Consider the following 14,368-nt stretch of genomic DNA (forward strand, 5'->3'; position numbering starts at 1 on the left):
TAGTTGGGATTTGAGTGACTTCTATTGTTGTACCTTAGTCTTTCTTTTTGCACTTTCATTTATTGAATAGAATGTAAAATAAAATAATACTTACTTGGAATTTAATTCAGAGTAGGCAAAATACTGAATTTCTGTAGAACAACAGAACTGGAATTTGCATATAACAGGCTGCAATACATAAAGAGAAAATGATTAAATCATATCTCACTTATCATAGATCTTTTTGATAGGGACAAAATCTGTGCCATTAGTTCCAGACCACTGTATTTCCCATTCACAATGCTTTAGTGCGTAACTTATAAATCTGTCCTCATCATCCTGTATTACTTTTTCAAAGCAAGACTAACATGAAGCAAGACTGGATGAATGAAAGTCAATGAAGGTCGACTAGACAATCCAATTACTAAAGATTCTTAGAAGAACAATACTGTGTTCTATAGTAGAATTGTGTATGAATTTCTTTGGTGACAAGGGTAGTTTTTGTAGAACTGCAGTATATATTTTGTTGTAATCTAGTCTTAGATTATGCTAGTCTAATCTGCTTGTATAATGCATCAGAATGTCAGTTGTTTAAAAATTCATTCATTCACAGAAGCCATATTTACAATACACCTTTTATGTACCTGTTCTGTCTCCTGAGTAGTGAAGATTTAACATACAGCTAACTCATTGCATAACAAAGAGGCCGTGTTAAGGTGCATAATCATTGCATACATATCACTGCTAGTTTTCCGTGCTTTTTTTTCATTACGCACTTATTTTTCTTTCATTTTCTTTCATTCTGCTGAACAGACCATCTCTTGCAAGTGTAAAAAACACATGCATACAGTAAAAGAGGTTATTATTTCTGTCACCAACTTCTGATAGAAATAGTGACCCAGGCTGCATGTGGGAGCTAAATACAAGTCTCTTTTACCATCGGTGCTGTATACTGCAGATGATGAAGAAAGCCTAGTTAAGCAGAAGAATAGATATTTCCAGTTGTAGAAGCATCCTTGAACTTTAACTTTGTTGCTTCTGTATCACTGAATCACAGAATGAGTTAGGTTGGAAAAACTTCTGAGGTCACTAAGTCCAAGCTTTGACCAAACATGCACTGAGTGCCATGTCCCCCTTAAACTCATTCAGGGACGCGGGCTCCACCACCTCCCTGGGCAGCCCATCCCAGTGTCTGATCTCCCTTTCAGATATGGCTGATCTTTATCTACTTTTTTTGTTTTGATACAAGTAGGTCTAATTAAAAAAAAAAAAAAAAGTCAAACCAAGCTTCTGCATAAATACTTTGTATCATTATGGTTTTGAGCCATATATAAATAAGGACAAATAGGATTTAGTTATCTGTTATTCTTACTGAAGACTAGGTAATTTTACTTGACTATCATTTTACACATAAGTTTTAAATAAATTCCAAATTACTACATGTTCTTGTTTTTCCCAAGCCCTGCAAAAAAAAGAACAAAAAGATGTAATATAAATGTTACCTTTTAACCTTTTTTTAGCAGATGTTTAGATTACAGGTATTTTGATCTGGTATTTTCCATGCATAGTGTTTTATATTCATCTTAGGAGAAGCCCTTTTACTGAAATTGCAAGTGTGTGTATATGTAAATATAGAAATACATACACAAGTATTCCTTCCCAGCTAATACAATCATAGGAAAGTGGAATCATATTAAAAGTGTTTAACCAAACAGGATATCAAGTGGTCTTCATTACAGGCTGTCTGAATGGGAAGCATGGTATTAAAAAATCAATTGCTATAAATGACATAAGGTCTGAAAAACAAGTAATGATTTCCTAGATGCTGGTATAACAAAGACTGCAGATGGGAAGGTACAGTGTTGATTGAGACAATTTTTACAGTGTTTCCCAATAAAAGTTGAAGTAATCTTCTGCAGATGGTAGAGTTTTGTTGTCTGACAGCAAAAGCCAGAAACACTGCTCCTTTATTTATAAGTCAAGATTTAAGAACAAATTGTTATTTGCAGTAGCAAAATATGAGTCTAAACTACCACAGTAATTGTAAAGCATAATCACGTTATGTCACATTCCTTTTGACTAGAAAATCATGAGGCTTGCCTGGCATATAGAGGTAATGAAGAATCTTTTTCTGATTAAATAGATGTTACATATCTAACAAGCACTGAAAAGATTCACAGCTAATCTGTAAACTATGTAATGTAAATGGTCATAATCTATTGTTACTAATTTTTAGTAAAACTATTTTTTACACAGGTTTTCTTTAGATTACAGAAAATACTGAAGTATGGAAAGAAGATATTTTAAGACATAGGAATTTTATTATTTGCATTCATAATGTCAATTTTTTAAGTCTTTATGCACCTAAATGTTAGCTATAAGTAAGAAACTATTTGTAGATTGAAGTTTTTAGCTCTGTAGTGAATTTGTGATATTAGACATTTATGCCATTGATTTTTCTTGACTGCATTTTCTTGACAGGTGGGGCAAACCTGTCTGCAACAGAGAGTTACACTTGAATCTTCTGTAGATGAGTAGACTAAGATTGTAATAGAGTCCTTCTCTAAGGTCATTAGCTGTATCAGAGGTTCAAATTTATTTTCTGTAGGTGATAAACTCTTGTTTTCAGCTCTGGTTTGGTGCTGGTAGCATCATAAATACTGCAAATTTCTAAGCCTTTGACTTGTGATAGTAGTTGTCACAGGTTTTTGATAATCAGTTTCTCAAACAAAGTAATAGTTGGTGTAGCTGTCTCTAGCTGAGATGAGCAAAAATAAAAATGTAAGGCTGTGTTAGATCATATTGAAGAAGAAATTTCTTACTGCAGTGGTTTGCTTTTTTTTTAACCCCATGATCACTACCCAATTTTTGATTGAATCTGTTCATCTGACCCTTTTTCCTTTTCTTTTGGTCTGTTTTCAGTTTAATCAGGTTCTAAATACGCAGTACTAGAAGGGTTGCTTTTTATTTGGCAGATGTGCAGCAGTAAAAATCTCTGCTCACTGAGAAATTGTTGCTTTGAGAAAATTGCACTAGGTCTATAACAATTTTCAGTAACCCCAAAGCAATACAGCTTTTATGAGGTAGTGGGCCTATAACCCATATCTCTGGATTATCTTTTCAAAAGTTGTTCTGCCCGAGTCCTCACCAAGGTCACCATATGCTGCCAGGGTGCAGGAACATGACATGTTGGGCAAGTTGGAATTCTGGATGGTGGTGATCCACAGCACAGCAGGAATAGTGTTCCTGTGTGTATTCACCTGAGGCTCAGCTGTGTGCTAGACATTTCAAAACTTGTTTTGCTTTTTGATTCTGTGGAGTCAGGAAGACGTGCATAGAAGTTCTGAATGTTCTCAGCATTCAGGAGTTAAAATTCCAGTCACAGTGAGATGTTCCTGAGCGGTGTAGCTTGAAAATACAGGCTTTGTCCCACGGTCAGTATATGGTTTTTCATTACTTCCATTTGCACTGGGAATATATACTTCTCAGAGAAAAAAAACAAACGAACAAAAAACCACCAAACCATACATGTTTAAAGGAAGATGTGACAGTGTCCTAAGTGTTCCTATGTCAGTATAACATTTTTCAGAAAGTTCCTTTTCATCATTTAGTCTACTTACAAAGCAATGCATTTATACAACAGATTGTTTTTTATAGTTATTAAATTTTACTATAGAAGCTTAATTGTAGATAAAAAATAGTTGTATAAAGAAATAAATAATTCTCAACAATAAACTAGATAACGTCTCCATCTCCAATAACAAATTTGTTAGTGCTGTAATTTTTGTATATAACGTCTGAAAATAGGGGATATAGTTGTCACTTGGGTTATTTGCACATTAATAGGATGACATTAAGATCTGAATCATCTATCATCTCTTGCCTTGTGTTTCTTTTTTTTCTGTCTTCTGCCAAAAATATTTTTCTTACTTATTTTCATGCACATATGTCCATGCATATCTATGCAAACTGTGCATACCCAATGTTTTCTCTCAAACTCTTGAAATAAATAATAGTAGTGGTAATAATAATACTAACAGTCTAAATGAGCCACTTGCCAGTGTTATGTACAGATTTCTTAAGCTGTGTTAATATGGGTTTATATCACCTATTCAACTGTTACCCGTTTACCTTTTCTGTAGGTGACAGATCAGTCAGTGAAAGCTTTTGCTGAACATTGCCCTGAGCTGCAGTATGTTGGTTTCATGGGCTGCTCTGTTACTTCAAAAGGAGTCATTCACCTTACCAATGTAAGTATTATAACTACTTTCTGCTAGTTATTACTGTATTGGACTATAACCATGTCATAGGTATTCACCAGGATGAGATTACGTGTATGATTTATAGCACTGACATGGACAGAAGTATGACTGAGTGAACTTGGCAATATTTAGATTTCACTGTATAAAAACACTGTACCAAAAATATATTTATGGGATTATACATTTTCTCCCAAGTAGCAGTGATGTTCAGGTCAAAACTCTTTAATATGCATAATTACAGCTGATTCCATTGCAAACAAAATTCCATTTTAAAGTGCAAAATTATAATTGCAAAAGATTTAGGCAGACCTCTGGTTGCAACAGTGTACCCCTTGTGTACATACATTTTGACATTATTCATCTTCTTATTTTACATAGATAGTGTGATAGATACATTTTATTCTCTTTCCTTTTTCTTTTGCATAAGAGGAGTGATGTGTGGGAAAACTAACTTGAATGAATCTGCAGGAAGTAATTAAAGTGTTCAGTAAAATGGATGACTTGGATGAGGTGGACAAACACCATCTAATTAAAATTTGTAACTGAAAGTAAATCCAGGGATCATGCAAACACGAAAATACTAAAGAGATCTTGAAGCAGGAAGTAGAGAGCATATTTAATGAAAATGGCGTGTGCCTGATGAAAACGAACAGTTTTTTGATGCAGCTGTGAAGGTCTCCTATTGTTATACAGAACCATCCAGCATATATGTTAATTACTTTCATTGTTTTAGAGCTACTTAGCTGAATCTACAGAAGAATTGAAATGCAAAAAGAAATAAGCCAGGGAAATTAATTTGTGTGGTAAAGTTAATAGGACCTCAAAGGATGCCGTTTTGAATGAACTGTGTATTGAAGTGATGAGTAAATGGCGTGTGTATCTGTTGAAGAAAGAAGTGATACAATTATTTTCATATCCTATGAAAACTACATATGTATGACTATGTAAGCTTATGTTTATATACACAACATAAATATAGGAGGTACACACTTTAAAAATTTGACATAGACAAATTGTGTAGTCCATGGCTTTGTGGAAATTTCCACAAGGATCACTTTTCAGCTACATGTTTTGGTTACTTTGGTTTTGTTATTATTCTGACATAGATTTATTGAGTATTTAATAGATGCTAGATGTCTTATCCTTCAACAAAATGACTTTATAATTGCATTTATTAGATTGAAGAAGAGTCAAGATCTTGATTTTATTAATATGTATTTCTGATTTTCAAGTGTTTATTAAGAATAAGTTATTAGAAATCATTATTTACATTGGAGCGACCCTTTTGAGCATAGTCCTTCAGAAAATATCTAAGAGGCTGCTTAGACTCAGTATGTAATTACTTGTAATTGGTGCATGTTGGGACTTGAGGTTTAGGTATTTCAGTTTCCTTCCCTCAAGCTGTATCTGTACAACTTCTGTAAGCTGTGAATACTGCAAAGACAGTGATGTGGTAACACTGAAAGTTAGGGATTTGTTAACCCGGAGAAGGCTCAAGGGAGACCTTATTGCAACCTTTCAGTACTTAAAGGGGGTTTATAAGAAAAATGGGGACAAGCATTTTAGATGATGTTACCTGTAGCGAGTGGTAACATCATCTGCTACATCCGTCTTTGCCAGAATTTATCTGCTGATGGCATCATTTTTTGTTCTAACCATGTGCACTTTGGTTTTGTGTTGAGTACTTAAGTGGTGCTTCATAAGTGTTTAGTAGTAATTGCAGTCTGGTATTCCTAGGGAATGTGGAATCTGCTCTTTGCTCTCCATGGCCTGTTAGTGTGTCCCTCCAGGCTGTGCAGAGCTAGTTGCCTTCTGTCCTGTTTCCTGTGTGCAAGCTGGAGATAACAGCAATGGCCTCAGTTGTGAAATTGCTTTGGAGTGGATTGATGTATAAAAATTGAGTATTTGATTATTACTGTATTTTCCCCCTAGTAATGTTAGTTCTCTTTAAAAATACTGGCAGTTGAAAAATTCTAAATAACAGTGATGCTGCATCACAGAGCTTTTTTAATAGCTAATTGTGAGGTGTAGAAGAGAAAGTGTTATATACTTAAGAAGAAGAAGAAACATTCAGGGTCTATTTTCACTATTTTGCTACTGAACAGAACAACAATCAAAAAAAATTGCTTTTTGAGCAAGACCATGTCATCATGCTGCTGCCTTTCTTCCTTGAAGTTATTATAAACTGAAAAAATTACAGATAAAGTAAATAATGATTATTGGGTAAGATGAGAGGTGCTTCATGTACATACACAGGAAGAAAGGGAAAAAAGGAGTGTGTTTATATGCCATTCACAGACTCTTTGTTGAAACCAGTTGTTTGTTCAGATGACCTGAATGTTTCATTTTCCTTTGGAGTTTTAATGTGGGAAACATTGTCACAAAAGAAGTGAATGACCTCCTCCATGACATCAGAGTACTCAGTCCAACACTTTATGAATGTTGTTTCTGTGGAGAAGGGAAGCACATGTGTAGTGTTGTAATTTATTTTTTGTTTTCACCACATCTCCACTTCCTGTTTTCTTGTTTTATATTTTTTTATAACTTACCAATTATTTAGCTTTCCATGTACAATTTTTTTCTTGTTTGCACTCTTTCTTCCCTCCACACATCCTTGTCTCTCATGAGTTTTTCCCTGGTTATTTTTTACTTTGCTCCTCCTGTAAGTGTGAAGATCAACACAAATATGAAAAGTGCCTGTGCACATTAGATGATTGTGTTGAAGACAGAACAACCAGATGGGTAATCTTTGTTGATTAACTAGGTGAGAATAAGAAACTTAGTATTTTTTTCTAGTGAGGTAGTGATTTTTTAATGTTACATCTTTGACCTCAAGAGCAGTGGCATTTTCCTCCCCTTGTGGTAATTGCTTCTCAGTAGTTTAATTGTTGCTTTCTAATAGAACTCTTAACAGCTGGCATCAGCAAATGTTGACGTCTAGGTATAATTTTATTACCAAGCCACTTCCTTGGCTTCTTCCTTTGGTTACTGATATATATATATACAACAGTAATTTTTCATAGGAATAGAACTCTCTGCTTCTACACCATGTACTTCTTACAGACCGGTGAAGTGTGTTACAGACATCTAATTAGGTACCAATCCTTGTACAGAACCTCAACATAAAAAAATAATTAACTTACTCTGCTAATCACCAATGCATGAAGACAGTTAATCTAAGAACTTTTTTTTTGGAATAATGTGATCTTCACTTTTTCCTCATCTCGTAATAATTACCCACGTCCAGTCCAACTTAGTGACAGCTGTGTCTGAGTTGGTGGTCAGCATGAAGTCACTCAAAATTCAGATTTATGGACCAAATTCTATTATCATATTCTTAGGGTTCATTCAGTGTAGTCCTCATCAGCATGACAGATACATAATGATAATCTACACATGACAGGACTGATTTTGTTAGACCCTTTCTGAACTGGGGTAATGTATAGTTTCTTTCTAGTAAGTGATTTGTTTTGACACAAAAGTGTTCTGCTTTATGCTCTTTTTATGGTTATATTTCAGCATACCTTCTGATCTTAAAATCGTTACTCTTCCTGACTAAGGGCATGATTCCTTCTTCTTTGGCTCGGTACAGAGAAAACAGTATTTTAATCAATTTGTATAATGAACTGGATTTCATAAGATGGAATATGATTTATTTCAATCTGTTTGCCTTTAGTAATATGTCCTTTTAAATATTACTCTTCCAATCACAGGAAAAAGACATTAAGTGGGGGATTTTGAAGACAGTGATGCTGGGACATTCTTCATGAATGTTGGCTTGAAACTTTAACTAATATGATGCTGTGTAAGTGAACGTTTTTGCATCCTGTCAAACTGAACCTGATGATTTTGTTGAATGAAGTTAACTGTGTCCCTCTTAAGAGATTTTTGTTGATATTCTGAAGAACTTGGTGGTTGTACCCAACTGCCATTTCTTTCAAGGAAGTAAAAAAGACATTGCAGAGAAGACTACATGGTTGAAAGAGTGGGATCTATGAAACTGGCACTTCCCCTCTACCCCCCAAAAAATTCATTAGTAGTACTTGACAGTAGATAACATGATGATGTAAACTATGAATCAGCAATAATGTAATTCTACAGCAACTTTTGGAATTTATAAACTGGAAATTAGTCTTGTAACACAGGTATTATATGTGTAGTTTATATGTGTGTCCAAGTCCCTGCTCTAGAAGTAATTAAATCTTTATGCTTACAACACAGTTTTTGATTGTGTATTTGTTACTTAAGCAATGGGACCTTAATGTTTCACAGTACCTAAGAACTGAAATTAAAATTTATAAATATGCAAGACATTTAATCAGTCTATGGGAAAATAGTCTCCTTTTTAAATATTCAGTCATTTTCCAATTCTTAAGCCATGTATGATTACTGTTTTAGGATCACAGTGTATCTCAATTGTGTAGTTCAGTTATGGCAGCTCTTCAGTAAAAATTAATGCATGTGACTTTTGAAAAAATAGTTCATAGTTTGTATTGAAATTACAATAAAAAGAATGTAGTTTACTGGTTTTTTCACATTGCTATTTAACATTTCCTGCAATCATACATTTGCTCTGGGAGACTTAAATCTGAGAGCAGTTTACTCCCTGAAGGCATGTATATACAGAGAATGTCAAGAAAATTAAGCTTAATTAGCAAAAGATGTGAGTTTAAAGCTCATTAAATCCTTATAAACACTTTCCTTCAGAAATAAGTTGGCTGTCATACTGAAGAGGATTAATCTTACATGAATAGTTTAGTGGTGGACTTGGCAGTTTCAGGTTTCAGTTGGACTCAGGCTTAAAGTTCTTTTTCAACCTAAATGATTCCATGGTTCTGTTCTCTTCTATGCTTTTTAGGGCAGTTTATCTCTACAGGAATTGAGGAAATGTGTGCAGTGGAAAAAAAATTTTGTCCCTATTATATTAGCAATTTCAATGCAACAACATCTAAATATTCTCAGGAGTTGATACATGCACACTTGAATTACCTATGGTCCCAATGGCAGTAGTAATTTTCTATCACCTAAAGCACTGCACATATTTTAATATTCCAAGTTTCAGTAGTCAAGATAGAAATCTTATTATTTGCATGACATTCAGGCAAACAGTATGATAATTTGAATCTTGAAATGTATCAGCATAAAATTTCATTTAAACCAACCAACAAAAGTATTTAAAAACCCCAGAGATTTTAGCATATTTTAAAATATTTGAGATCCGAAAGTAATGGGTGATAATCAGTAATTTCAGCGACAATTAATTTAAGTGTTGCTGCTTTTTGAAAAATCTGTGATTTTCTTTTTCATATTTTAAGCCCTCTGCCTACTTATTTGCGTTGTGTGTTTTGTCACATTAAATAGTCCAGTTTCCATTAAAATATTTTGACTGACGTAGTGGAGTTCAAAGTTTAAATTCTGTTCCTGCATGGTTATTTGCGAAGCTGTGAAATAAAGAGTTCAAGAAAAGCTTGGATATCTGCAGAAGAAGGGCCCTGAAATTGCTCGTAAAATGGTGTTGTTGCATGAAGAAAATTAGTTTTGGTTAAAAAAAAAAGACTAAACACTAAAGGAAAAACATTTTGCATCCTAGTTCTGTAAGACTGAGTATTCAAGTCACAGAATTCTCTCCTTCTGATGAGAAAATGCTGTTTAAAGGTACTCTATTTAATCTCAGAATTTGTGAATGCACTGTAGAGTCTAGCATCTGTTTTTTATTGTCTACTTGGGAGAAGTTTGATTTTTGTTTTTAATGTCATACTACTTTTATCTGTGGGGGTTAGTATTAAAATGTAAGGCTTGGGTATTTTTCAGTTTTTTCTTAGTAGTGATTGTATCATTGTAGCATTTTCCCCTCAAATTATTTCTCAGGTAAGATGTAAAATAGGAAATTTGTTATTGAGGTGTATATATATATATTTAAATGAAGAATCATTATATACACATTTATTACAATTCTCTTGCCAGTAATGAGATGTTGATACCTCTGACTTAAGTAGGCAGATAGATATTCTTTTCACTGTCATATTCAGATTGATCCAAAATTTTCTCAAAAGGGAGTGTGCATGCAGTTCTGCAGGTCTTGAAAACCATTGACACTTCTGTAATTGCAATTTCAAGGTTGTAGAGACCAAATTATACTTGAGTGTGTATCAATCTGAAGCAGTCTCTTCAAACTTCTTAGACACAAAGGTTTTCTTCATTGAGTATGTTGTGCTTGTTAACCTACCTAGTCGAAAAGGTGTTTAAAATGGAGGAATGTGACAGTAACAAAGACAAGTGATGGTTGAGTTACTGTATACTGATTATAATGATAGACTATTACTAGTATGAAGGAAAGGAGCAATGAGGGAATGATTCTACTGTGATGGTACAGGACAAAATCTACCTTGAGAACCCTATTAATTTGGTGGACAGGAATACTAGGAATTCAGTTGGGGTTTTGACACCATGCGTGGAATGCCAAAATACTGGGCAACCACAAATGCTTTCGGCTGAATTCATCATTGCATCATCAATGTAGATAATATACTCTTGTTGCCTCTTACCTAATCTGAAGCCATGTTTTTTAGGCACCTTTTAAAGGACTATTGACCTCTCTCCATGCATTCATACTTTAGTGTAAATTCATGGTTTTTAGTCTGGAAGTAATACTAATGGCAAAAGAGTCACCAGTATTGTCATCTGCTCATAAGAAGAATGTTGTTGAGAAAGAAAGTTTGGGGTTTTCTTAAGTGGGGAGGTTTTCTGCTTGTCTTTTAAGTCTCCTTAGTTGTTTAATTTCATAGAAGATACTCACTGTTGAATTGTCCAGCAGGTATATTTTGTACGTCATAGGCATAGGCCACACTATTGCCTGCATAGTTTAAAGGCTGAAACACCTGATATGAGTAGCTGTATGAAGGTGAGGAAATTGACAGCTGCTGTAAGCTTCCCCTTCTTGTAATTTATGCAGGAAAAAATGAGAGATTGGTTATGAGCTTTTTTTAGACAGAGAGAAGATAAGACTTTTAAACTTCATGTTAGAGCAGTATGTATGAAATGAGAGTAGACAGAGCTTGTAAAAGGTGTCTATTTTACCAACACAGTATCAATCACTATATACTCTGCTTCCTAATACCCAGCAAAGTTTATCAGAATTTCAGTGGGAATATGGCAAGTACCTCCACAGTGGTAGTATCGTAATAATAGACATACTATTGTCCTAGATTCTGTAGATGTACCCTGCAGGTGTTCTTCAGAGGTCAGGGTTCTTGTTTTTTGTTGCTTGTTTTGCAGAATTTTTGGGAATGGTATGTAGTTTATCATCAGCTTTTGTTTGGAGACTGTTAAAAACTTAAAGAATAAAACTCCTGTTTCTGTAGAAAGCTGCTACATTTGAAGTCCTCTTCTTTTACTTTTCTTCTTCTCACCCCATGCTGCCACCTCTCCCTCAACCCCCTGCACTAAATACATTGACTTAATAATTACCTATTGAAGTGGACCAGTTAAGTGATCTCAGTTGTGTGCCTTTACCTAATCAAATCCTTAGTGACTTAAATTGCTGATGAGGATAATTTTTTCTCTCTTACAGGGAAGTAAATTTAATTAAAGTGTCAATATTGCCTTATGCAATTATTTTTCCAGAGTACAACAGAGATTATTTCAGACAGCTTAAAAAGCAAACAGTACTTGGAGGTTATTATGACTAAACTGATACTCGAGAAGTCTGTAAAAGATTTTTTTTGCATCCGTAACTCATAAAAGTTGTAAAAGAGTTTGTTTTTGAAGGACACAAGAATGATTGACACTAGTAATAAATCTGTTTAATCAGTGCATAACTCTTAATTATGTTGTTCTGTGACTCCAAGTTTTGTTCTTCAGAATATCCAATCTGTTATTGATAACTGTGCTGTGAGACTGAAGTATAAATACTGTATTTTCCAGAGAGTTTGTGTTGTTTACTTTGAAAGCCTTATACTCTGGAGTCACTAATTGCATTCATTTGAATCTTAAGCATAAACATGATGTCTCAGTTCCTTCCATGCCTTATTTTTCTTACGGTTAAATGAGTTTATATTACCTCAGGATCTCATACTCTATGTTTAAGAGGAGGAGGAAGGCCTAGGCCCTTATTGTAGGTTGTATGTCACCTGGAGTGAGGATGTCTGGATTTTTTTGCAGTAACTGAGGGCCTGTATCACAACTTTGCTCAAGCTGAGTTCTGTGAATATCTCTGGCATGTTTGCTTTTTGTAAAAGATACAGTGATAATTTCTTTCATAACTTTCACATACTGTGCTACTTCCAAAAAAATTAACATTTTTTTCAACAGTTACGTATGTGAATGAATTTCAGATTATTTCTCTCTCTCATATTTGTCTCAATAGCTAAGAAATCTTTCGAGCTTGGATCTACGTCATATCACAGAACTGGACAATGAAACCGTGATGGAAATAGTAAAGAGATGCAAAAACCTTAATTCTCTCAATCTGTGTCTGAACTGGATCATTAATGACAGGTAACTTCATTAGAGCATCCAAAAGCAGTGTAATGCAAATTTAACTAGTTGTGTTAGTTGAGAATAATTCCTCATGGCTTGGGGGTTGGAGGATATTGATTAAAGGAGACAGTGTTTGCTGAGTTCTTGCTTGTTTTGTGTAAATCATCCAGATTTAGGTAAGTCACCTATTTTGTGGAGTGTTTGCTTATTTCTGCAATAGAGAAAAGTTTAGTTATGACTGGATGGCAGCACTAATTTGTTTCATACAGATTTTAGGAGAATGTGCTCTGCACGAAGTGTGATTGGAATGTTCAGTTGCAACTGAACTGACTCCTTTAGTAGGTGTCCAGGATTTAGATAAATTTATATGCACACAGACAATGAAATATGCTTGACTACGCAAGTAAAAGTAAACTGCTTATGAATTAAATAGTAGAATTCCTGTATTTTTAGAAGGCAACAAAGTTTTTTGGTTGATTTTGGGTTTTTTTTTCCAAAGAGCTCCAGAATGAAAATGAAAGAATAACTAGGTTATTACCTAGTCTTTTCCTTTTGACCAGAATACCTCCTATCCTGCTGTATTCCAGTCTTCAGATCAACTAATTTATATCAACATTAAGTATGTGGACAAAGAGTATGTATAGTTATATCACGAATCAGATGAAAAATAAAAAGTACTGAGAATTTTAAAAGTGAATGTTTTCTTTTAAAACAAAAAAGTTGAGCAAAGTCAGTGCCTGAGGGTACACAGGAAAGAATATTTTTAATTACTTGTACTAGACTATTTCATTATAACTGGTGCTTTAAAAAAAGAAAGGAAATAAACACTTTCAACAGAGAAGGGTTCTAAAACAGTTTCATATAAACCAGAATAATGTATTCTAGCAATTGTACTTCTTTCCCATTATTACTTTTTGGATTTTTTAATAAGGTATGCTTTCAAGATTTTTGAAAGTCATTAAGGGTGTACTGATGTGTAGATGAGCTTAGACTTTTGTGAAAGTGTAGTGTTCTAAAAGTAATAAAATTGCAATGTGTGCAAGAGGAAGTACCAGTAATTTGTCGTAACTCCTTTTAGCCCTTAAGACAGTTTTTTGGCTTTGTTGGTTTAGGTCGGACCTTTGATGCAACCTCACTGGTTTTAAAGAATTTAGTTGCCTCAGATCTTTCTGTCTGTAGGGCCTTATTTTCACATGCTGAATGAGGTTACTGGAAAATTCTAGGATAAGCTAGAAAAAATAATAAGATAAAAATGCAAGTTAAAAAAACAGGCAGTTTTCAGGTTTTAATTAAAGTACTTAGAAACATATATCCATCTGCTTGAATGTTTTGAATATGGCAGTCTACTAAATTTGATCTGAACCGCTGTCAAACTGTTCTTTTAATTTCTTTTCTAAAACTAGTATAATGATAAGTATATATTTTAATTTTACACATATTACTCTAAAACATCACACTGAGTATGAATTAAAAGAATTGTGAATGTTAGCAAGAAAAGGAAGCCCTTTCCAGCAATTAGAGATAATCTGCTTCTGTATGTAACTTTTAGTTCTTTATTTTTGTATCTTAAGGTTTTCCATTTCATGTTTTTTTCTGATCATACTTGTTAGTACTTACTATAACAAAGTTTGGCAATTTGCAATACCTTC

At 34.0% G+C, this 14,368-nt stretch overlaps 1 protein-coding gene across 1 annotated transcript in view; it reads left to right on the top strand.

Moving 5' to 3' along the window:
- Positions 1-14,368, top strand: part of FBXL17 (F-box and leucine rich repeat protein 17) — a 282,413-nt gene that overhangs the window by 89,249 nt on the left and 178,796 nt on the right. Inside the window, exons 5-6 of the mRNA XM_066181845.1 lie at positions 4,122-4,229; positions 12,607-12,737. Of these exons, the coding sequence (XP_066037942.1) occupies positions 4,122-4,229; positions 12,607-12,737 (239 nt within the window). The remainder of the gene's footprint in view (positions 1-4,121; positions 4,230-12,606; positions 12,738-14,368) is intronic.

Source organism: Chamaea fasciata, unplaced genomic scaffold (assembly GCF_029207755.1).
Source record: "Chamaea fasciata isolate MVZ Bird 193981 ecotype frontalis unplaced genomic scaffold, bChaFas1.0.hap1 SCAF_4, whole genome shotgun sequence".
NCBI lineage: Eukaryota > Metazoa > Chordata > Aves > Passeriformes > Sylviidae > Chamaea > Chamaea fasciata.